Here is a 10171-nt window from a genome sequence, read left to right as displayed (position 1 = left end):
ATTGAAATCTCATTAAAAGCTTTCTAGGTCTCCTTTTCCCTTAGTGACCAGGTGTCCCTAATTTGTTTTTAACCGATGTGACTAATTCCAGGCAAAGACTAGAAAAAGTCTGATACCTGTTGGAGAATCGCAATAACAAGGTTAAATAAGTGGGGTGGCTTTTTTAGGTTGGCTTTAACCTCCTTAAGGGGGAAAAAAAAAAAAAAGACTTCAACGTCTTTTCTCTTAGAGTCCTGCCTTTTTCTCAGTCCCGGTTGAAGATTCCAAGGGAAATGAGAGCACTATTTTGTTTCTCCCTTGTATTGCAGATAGGGGGAGGAGGTGGTTATTAGAGAGAAGCTCTTCCTCTCTCGGTTTTCCCCTCTCTCCGCCTGACAGCACCGCTCTCTCGCGGGCTCGCTCGTTCTCCTAGGTGATCCATTTCTAGGCAACGTGGGTCTAGTGCTGAAGCTGCCAGGCTCGCTCCTTGCTCGCTTCCTGCATCCCGCCAGGCGAACCGCTCCAAAAGCATCCTGCAGCCCGCGGCGGCTTCCCTCCTCCGGCCCGGCCCCGCTGCTCGCACCCGGCGCAACTCCCCCGCCACCGCGCCCCAGCGAACCGGCTCCGCGGGCCCGCCTCGCCGAACTCCGCTCCCGCCTCGCGCAGAAAGGGAATTTTTCTCTGCATTACTATCTGCATTACCTTGAAGTTCACTTTTACTACCCCTCTCGGAGAGGGCTTTTTCCCCTCCCTACTGGAATCTGGCTGTTCCGCTCGGAATCTCCTCATCTTGCCACTTAGATTTTATTTTGGCAGCGAAGACAGGCGATTCTCCGCGGGCCGTTGGGGCGGGGGGAGGGGGGCTTTTTCGGTGGGGGGAGGGGGAGGGGAACATCCGGCGTGAGGCGGGGGGCGGGGGGTGGTCTGTTGGAAGTTGCGGCGGAGCTGGGACCGGAGACCCGCGGCCCCGACGCAGCGATGGGGATGGTCTGAGCTCCAGCCTCTCCCCCCTGCCCGAGAACAACGAGGCTGGCTACATTTTTAAAAAGCCAAACTGCAAACAACTCTGGCGATGCCAAAATTCCCCTCCAAGTGACACGGCTTCGCGAAGGAGGTTTCCTCAGGCTGGGCTCTTTCTGTCACTCGCTCTGCCTTCCTCAGCGACGATTAAAAGCTTTGGTCTGGTTATAGGAATTTAGTGGGGGGAAAAGGAGAAAAAAAGAAAGAGCTTGTGCTAAACTATCGTGACCTCAAACTCTTTGGACTTTTATATATTTATTTTTAACACTGAAAGAAAATCCATCCTAAAAGAGAATCAGCCTAGGAGGAGATGGAAGTTTTCCCCTTGCTCTTGGTTTTGTCCGTCTGGTGGTCTCGAACCTGGGACTCGGCGAATGCGGATTCGATCATTCACATCGGTAAGAAAGGGCTGGCGCTGCCCGTGGGTACTTTGACCGTTTGGTTTCCAGACGTTTTCCCTTTGCTTCCCCCTCTCCGCCCTCTGTGTGGCTCGTTGGCGGTGGCTTCGGTTCATTGCCCCTTCCCGCTACCCTTCCCTCACACTTGTGCCGTTTTCTGGAAGGATGTGGATGCTGAACCTGGACTTGTGCTGTTGTTTCGCGGTGAATCCTGGAGCGTGGGCTGGATGCGTGGGGTCTCAATTTACCTCAGCGTGCGTGTGTGCCGGGGAGCGCTGGGGGCTTCTGAATGTGTGAGGAAAGGAAGTTTCATCGACTCTACCTTCCATATTCTTTCCCGGATGTATATTTGCTCCATTAAAAAAAAATATATATATATTCATATATCTTTGGGGGGAACAGAGAGTCATCTGCGAAGCGAAAAGAGCTGGGGTGGGAGATGGGGGTGGGCGGTGGGGGTGGGCGAGAGCTCCCTTCGGATCGAACAGGTGGTTTTGCAACGTGAGCGGGCCGCGTTCGCCGCAGCGCGTGCGGCGGTGACGGGGTGCTGGCGGCGCCCCCAGCCTCCTGCTCTTCTCGCTGTCCTCTCGGCTTTGCGGTACTCGCGCCGAGTCGCCGCCACCGTGACGGGAGGGGCCGGCGGCCGTGTCGCCGAGGACCGGGGGCCGCGCACCTCGCTGCCCGGGCCTCGCGCTCCCTGGGCCTGGCGCGGCGACGAGACTGGCCTCCGGCGCCGGGGGAAAAGCGAGAGCAGAGGCGCGCGGGCTGCCCTCGTGGGCTGCCTCGCCTCGCCGTCAACTCGCGAGTTGCAGCGCCAGGCCGAGAGCAAAGGCGCTGGGGCTCGGGGTGGCCTGACTCCGGGAAGGACGCCGACCGGCTTGGAGATGCTTGTGGCCCCACCTATTGGCAACCAGACGGGCCGGGACTGGCCGCGGCGGGCGCTGGCGCGGGGGCGGGCGGGGGCTGCGCGTCATTATCATGCACCGCGCTCGCGGCTTCAGGCTCCAACTCTTCTCACTTGCTAATCCGTGAGAGCTGAACGGAGACCGGCTCTTGCAGCCTTCTCTACGTTAATGCGATGATTTCCTTTTCGGAAATTCGCGTCCGCGGGCCAGCGAGGTTCATTTACCGCGCTGAGGAGAGGCCCCTCTTGGGGAATTTTTCTGGGCACAAGACTTTTATCTGTCCACACGGTTTGATGGTCTGCAAATTGAGGCGACAGATGGGTCGCAGCATCTCCCCATTCCGTCCCCCTGCCGCTCCCCCGAGCAACACACACACACGCGCGCGCACACACACACTTACGTCCTGAAGGGGAACCTGGTGCAGGTGGAGGTTGTGTCTGCCCTAGCCAGGGATTTCTGTTTGGTGTGTGAACCTACGGAGGCCAGCCTCAGCTCCAGGGGGCTCCCTCTCTTGGTCTCAGAGGCTGTCTTTGTAAACATGTCTGCCATTCTCTATCGTTTATATCAATAGAACCATATAGGTCCCTGTGCGAGGCGTAGTAAGGTCAGGGTTCAGAAAACCTTGTACGTAGTCATTTAGTAAATTAATCACTAGATAGCTTGCCTACTAGATCACATTTTGCCTGGGGGCAACAGTGCCTGTGGGTTCAGAACTTTTCAGGGAGAAATTATGGCCTCATTGAGTGGTTTAGTAATGGTCTGATAAGAGTTCAGAAATGACGTATCCTCCTGTTAAAGAAATGATGTACATTTAATTTATATCCAGTTGTAAATGACTGAAGCAGGAATACAGATTTATATTATCACAGTACCTTTACATTCACATTGTGTTTAGGAGTTTCTGCCTTATGCTCCTCATTGCTCAGAAGCGAGGATGTGGATAAATGCTTACTTTATTGCTTATTCAGTGGTCTACACGATAAATACTTTACTTGCACACACCTGCAGCTGTTACTGTCCTCTACCAGATGAATACTATCTTGCAATGCAATCTGGGCATTTGTTTCAAAATAGAACACAACTATTGTATTTTTTCCTTTGAGTTCTATCAGTCAGTATGACATGGCTTACTTATTTATAACCTGACCCGCCACCCCAAGTTACAGTAGATTTCTTTAGAAAGCTGATTGTATGCATTTAATGTATATATTGAAACTGCTGAAAGAAATGGTTACTTCTCAGATAATTTGACTTGAATTCATTTAGTACATTACACAAGAGAATTACCTTCTTTATAGACTACCTAATATTGCCATGCAACTAGCAAATTGATGGTTGTTTCAGATGCTTCATATCTTTTATAACATACTGAAAAATATTACCTCCTAAATTAAAAAAAATGATCAAGTGTAATTTATGTGCACATCAGAGGTTAAAACCTCCTTTCTCTTCTACCTCCATCCTAGCTAAACTATAATAAATTAAAAACTGAGTAACTATGTCAAAATTTTTAAAGTACCAGTTAATAGTATTTGGATCAGTTTACTTACTTGGTTGAGTAGGAAAAGATAATTATCTCTAGGGGGATAGTCTTCATTTAATTGTGAGAAATATGCTTATGGCCAACATACTCTAGGACTAAAGGGATAAATGTGATGAAACTGGAGGGGAAGTGAATATTTCAACTCTATGGATATAAAGAGATATGCAGAAATGAAAGGTTTTCACAGCCTCATGTGATGTGTTCAGGTAGAAAGTAGCTGCAATATGTAGTTCAGGCGAGCTGGAAAGATAAAAAGACACTGCTCTAATAGGTTCTTTAAATATTGAATCTTTTTGGTATTGAACCAAAGTGTATGTATGAAAACTGTCTCTTCTTCCTCTTTGTTTTTATTTCATGCAGGTATTTTTTAATAAAATCAATTGTATATTTTAAATTCATATATTTTTTGAGCACATTAGTTCACTGCAATGATGAGATATAATGGTTAAACTCTAATAACTGAAATGAAAATGTATTTATTAGTCAAAATGAACTAATGTAATTACTTTGAATTTCTGTAAAATCATATTTTAAAGGAAATTGATAATTATAATACTCTTGCTTAATACACATGTACATGCAATACATGCACAGTGTTTAGAAATAAATCACCTCAGTTGTGATCTTCTTTGCCCCCCAACAAGGAAAGGTCTTTTGACATATAAAAACTGTGCAATTTTGAATTATGCTTCTACTTTGAGCTTGTGCATTGATTGAGTAATTTCATCAGACTCACATTACTTGATTGCTTAGAAGTTTCCTAATGATCTGCATTCTGTAGGAAGAACCAAAAAGTCGTGAGTGGAATGGCAATGATATTGTGTTTTATGAGGCTATTCAAAAGTCGCTCTGATTTATGTAGCTAGAAAGCTCCAAAGTCTTTGAGATTAGCCACGCTGACTGCTATTTTCTTCATACATCAGTCGTCCCACACTCTTTACTCCCTAAAACACAACAGGAGTTTAGAGCACTGCTTTAATTAAGCAGGGATTAGGTGGCATTTCCAGTCAACCACAGGGTTTGTGTCTTGCTTCATATCTAGTACAGAGGATCTCATGTTTTAATAGTTTAATGTATGCTCATTTTCTTTATCTTCTTCCTGTGCCCTCAGAACTGATTGAGATGAGCCATCCTCAGTTATATATCTCTGCGAGGGAACACTCAAGCAGTGTACTTAGTCATATATTACAAAAACTACTAGCATGTTTTTATTATTATTGGTCATGGTAAAATACCTCATGCCAACAGGGAATATAAATAAAGCACTTATGCATGTTTTTCTCATAAGCAAATGATACTTTGTCCTCTGAGATCATAATCATCAACTTTGACATGTTTGAGAATCCGAAGACAATTCACAGAATATTTTCATCATGAGAAAGTTTAAAGTACAAAACTGATGGGTGAATAAAATGTGTCACCACATTATAAGCATTATAAATATAATTGATGGCAACTTTCAAGCATTAATTTTCATTACTGCTGCACTGAGGACAGTTTTATCAAATAGAGAATGTAGTGGCATTTCCAGAAGTGTACTGTGTCTTCTGTCAAGTTGGTTTTTTTCAATTCTTCACATGATTTGCGTTGGTTAGTGAGAGCCTTCAGGAGTCATCAAGAACTCTCTACTGTATAAGATATTTCAGTGATTTAAGTTATCCTTTTATTATTTACAATAGTTGTTTGCTCCCTAAGTTATAGATAACTTATACTGTAAACTTCTAGAGAGTATTAAGAAGTAGCTTCTGGATGTAAAATTGAAGTATACTTTGTAATGTATACTTTTTTGTATCAATAATACAGTTATTTGAAGTGCAATTCAGATATGCATTAAGTTAGACAGTGTTATTAATCAACAATATCAACTGTGACAATATTAATAAGCCATTACACTGAGGACCTTTGCTTTCTACTCCAAGTGAAATGTACATCCAATAAGTAGCTCCTATAAATTTTAATTCAAATATGAATAAAAATCAAGATCATTAACTTTCAACTTACCTAACAATAGAAACCACCAGTTGAGGTTATTAAGAGTAATAGAAGGTGCATTATGTTTAATTCTAATCGCTAAGGCTGAGTTCACCATACTGCAATTTTATCTCAAAAATATGTAATTTTAAAACCACATTTTAATGCAGAAGGTTGTTTTCCTTCACTTGCATGCAATAGTTTAGTATTAAAAAGTAAAGTATTTGGCGCTGCTATTAAATTTTCATATTTCAGACAATAGCATATTGGTGAGTAGCTATACTTAGCTTGACTACAAATATAATGTTTATTACAAGTTACATTTGTGGCCCTATAAAGATAATTTTGCCATTAGGTGTCACTGCATTCTGAGCTGTTCCTTTGTAGTCCTACTGAAAATCACATGAGTTATTTTTCTTTTTTAATTTTAGGGAAAAGATGCCATTTAATTAGGATTGTGATACTCTAAGATACAGGTGGTCTTTATTTTCAGATGAGAGAAAGAAATGCTATCCCTGACTCTTGTAAGAATTTAATTCTAGGACATATCAACATTCTATATTCTCTAGATTAGATTGCTGGATTTAGTGGTGTAAATTTTTCACAAAGTTAAAATACAGCAGAAATGTACTCTTACACTAATACTATCTGTGGAAAAACTAAAATTCCAAATGGTATGTAAGTACACTTAATAGTGCTGTTGTAAATGGACATTAGTAACTGCTTACCTATGGAACATTTTGGGTCCCAAACTGATTGATATTTGTAACATGAAACACATACAGAGCTGTGAAAAAGGAAATGGGCACAAATATAAATATATTTACAAATGTCAACCATTGAATTTTGTGAATGGTCATGTATGTTTTCAGATAATTTTGGCATGGGAAATATTAAGTTTCATGTATTATATCAATTTCTTCCACACACATACCACCACCACCACAACTACCACTACTACAAGCACCATCAGGTTTGTGTGCTAATATAAAACCAATATCTATTATCAAGTAGAAATTTTCCTGTTTATTTAACTTGTTTAAGAGGCAAAATCTTCCTTCTGGCATATCCTACTATAAGACAAATGGAGAATGAAACTAAGGTCAACTTTGACCTGATATATTAGTTTTAACATTGGCAAAATCACATAATTAGAGAATGGAATACTGGGTTAAATGAACAGTTTATCATATTATGTTAGACCTTGCCCTGTGCCAATATTTAATAAACTAGTTGGAACAATGTATTATTAAAATTCATAGTAAAAAGTGATCAGATGGATATCTGAAGGATAAGGGGAAAAAAAAAACTAGAGTAATTCTGAGGTTGGTTATTAAGAAGGCATCTGTGGAGTTAGGTCATTTCAATTGGTGAATTTTAGCATTTGGATGTGGACAGAAATTTTAGAAAATGTGAAAAAGAGAAGGAGGATATAAGAGTAAAAAATGTTCTGGATTAGAATTTTGAGGGTTTAGGGTTAAGTACCAGTTTTACCAATAACTTATTGAACTATATTGGGAAGCTATTTATTTTCTTTAGTCCTTGTTTTTATTAACTCTAAAACAAGCTTTATATTAATGTTCATTTAAGCTCTGTAATTACATGACCTAAAATGAAGACAAATTCCTATATTTCAGAAGAGATATGGTCAAGTGTGGTTCAAACAGCCAGTTTTAATAGTTAGGTTTAGAGTTTAGAGTTTTAGAATTAAAAATAAAATACGTGGAACACAGAACCTTAAACCTTCAAATTAAGGACCCCTTAGTATGAAGATGTCTTCCTTGGTGGCTCAGATGGTAAAGTGTCTGCCAACAATGCAGGAGACCCTGCATTCCCTTCCTCCAGGGAAGGTCCCCTGGAGAAGGAAATGGCAATCCACTTCAGTATTCTTGCCTGGGAAATCCTGTGGATGGAGGAGCCTGGTAGGCTACAGTCCATGGGGTCGCAAAGAGTTGGACATGGCTGAGTGACTTCATTTTCACTTTTAATATGAAGATATTTTTGGTGTGAACAGAAATTATTGTATATTTGTTAATCAGATATTCTAGATAACTTCAGTATCAGAAGAGAGAGCTGGGTTTGTTTTCTCATTTTACATTTTGTCTTTGTTTTCTCTGGGGTTAGTATTAAGATGTTACACACAGTGCTGGTGTATCCCACAATACTAGTGTACTTACAGGATGACTGGAGGAGCAAGTAGTCATATTCTAACCAGCGGGGACTACAGGAGCCCTTAGAATTTACCAAGTCGAAGTGCATCAGGAATATTAGAATGCATTTGGCGCCACTCAAACATGTAGTGTATAAAAGAAATAGTCCGTGTTTCTTCAGTGTTCTTCATCGTTTTGGATTCTTGCCCCAGGTATTCTTGCTTTTACCCTACTGTTGTTCACGAAATGGTTGTCAGTGTAAAGCTGAGGCTGGGTTGACTCATTGAAAGCTTTTCTGAGTGAATAGAAGGAAGCCAGAGGCAAGCACAAGGAGCTCACAAAAAGCCTCCGTGTGTGTTAAATATTTTTAAATCACTCTGTAATCAAGATCCTTATTAATAGATATTTTTATTCATGAAAAAATATTATTAATTTTATTAAAACAATTGTTAAATTTTTCTTCATCCCCGGATAATTCAAAGTAATTTTAAAAATAATAATTTTATTGCTCTGAATTTTATTTTATTGCTCTGAAAACTTGATTTTTCCCAAGTAATCTTGAAAAGATGATTGCTTCATTATCAAAATCATTATAATTCTTTAAGTTAGTTCCCTGAACCCACAGGGTAAGGTATATATTATTATCAATATGCCATATGTATGCTCTTTGGGAGAATAGTATATCATCCAACAGACATTTATTCTGGACCTGTTTTCTGTGAACTACTGTTTTTAGGTCCTGGATTTAAAATGTCAAAAAGTAAACTAATATGCTCTTATATTTAAGTAATTGCATTCTCATGGGGGTAGCAACCAGATAAATAAGGGAATACATGTTATAATATCAGGTAGTGATAAATGCTTTTAAGAAAAATGAAGGAATGGCACTGTATTTTGAGTAGGGTGGTCTGGTAAGACCTCCTGAAGAGATGATTATTGGAGCAGAGACTTGATTCCAAAAAAGGAAATTAGCCATGTGGGTATCTGATGAAAAAGGATTTCAGCTAGAGGGCATAGCAAAGGCAATGGCCCTGAGATAGGACACTAAGGAATCTGCTTAATTCATTTAAGGAACATCTTAAAAGTCAGTGTGAAACAAATGTGTAGAGAGCAGAGCAGAAAGTAGAAGGAAATAAGGTCCAAGAGGCAAATTGGGAAGATCCTATCATAGCTTATAAGTCATGGTATGGTATTTAGATCTGAGTATATAGGATGCCCTCTGGAGAGTTCAGATCAAACACATGATATGTAATACTTTGTGTTTTAGAAAGATAAGTATATCAGCTTGGTTGAACTGATTGAAGTAGTCACGGGAAAATTATTGTTTACTACTGTTTGACAGTACTAAATTGGACTATTCTAATATTTGGTTGCTGAGTTAGTTGAGCAGTTTAAGATTGTGGATGTATTTTGAAGTTTATAAAAGAAATAGGATTTTCCAAAAAAAAAAAAAAGAAATAGGATTTTCCAATGAATCTTATGCTGGGAGAAATCCAGAGACAATAATGAAGTTTCCGAAGTACTTTACCTAAGCAAGCAGGTGACTAAAATTGCAAACATGGGGCAATGAGTCAGTTTTTAGATAAAAGTCAAAATTTACATTTATTCTATTTGATATTTCTATTAGACATCTAATTTTAGAATTTAAGTTGGTAATTGATTACAGTAGTCTGGAATTTCAGGGGGAGTTAGGAATTCAAGCTGCACATTTAAAATTCATCATTACAGACATGATCTTTAAAGCAATGGGAGAGGATAGCACACTTAAGGAATAATTATGCAAAAAGAAGAGGCCCAAGATTATATTCCAAAGGCCGTTCCAAAATGTAGAGGTCAGGGTGAGTATCTAGGAGAAGAGAAAGATATGTGACCTGTGAGTTAAGAAGAAAACTAGGAGTAGGGTGTGTTCTGTAAGCCAAGTGAGGAAAGCATTTCAAGGAGAAAACCAGAAACTGTCAAATTTTATGGATGAAAACTGAGACTTGACTACTGGGTTTAGAAATGTTGAGGACAAAAGTGACTTTGACAAAATTGCTTTCAGTGCACTGAAGTGACAACATACAGATTGGCAAGGAATCGAAGACTTAATGGGACCTGAGAAATTCTATGAGCTTTGCTTTAAGGGAGCAAAGGGTATGGTGGTGGTGGGAATATGAGCTAAAGGGAAGATTTTGTTTTTAATGATCAGAGTTGGGATAGTTAGCA

The 10171-nt window shown here is 40.4% G+C and overlaps 1 protein-coding gene across 2 annotated transcripts in view; it reads left to right on the top strand.

The window, feature by feature from the left end:
• Window positions 1-350: 350 nt before the first annotated feature.
• GRID2 (glutamate ionotropic receptor delta type subunit 2) overlaps window positions 351-10171 on the top strand; it is a 1554957-nt gene continuing 1545136 nt past the window's right edge. The window contains exon 1 of one of the 2 annotated variants that reach the window (XM_043871274.1): window positions 351-1397. In XM_043871274.1, coding sequence (XP_043727209.1) covers window positions 1310-1397 — 88 coding nt within the window. In that variant the 5' untranslated portion in view covers window positions 351-1309. The remainder of the gene's footprint in view (window positions 1398-10171) is intronic. The other variant, XM_043871276.1, reaches the window with a different exon arrangement.

This window comes from Cervus elaphus, chromosome 17 (assembly GCF_910594005.1).
Source record: "Cervus elaphus chromosome 17, mCerEla1.1, whole genome shotgun sequence".
Lineage (NCBI taxonomy): Eukaryota > Metazoa > Chordata > Mammalia > Artiodactyla > Cervidae > Cervus > Cervus elaphus.
Note: the sequence above shows the minus strand (reverse complement) of the source record. Positions and strands in the feature narration are given on the sequence as shown.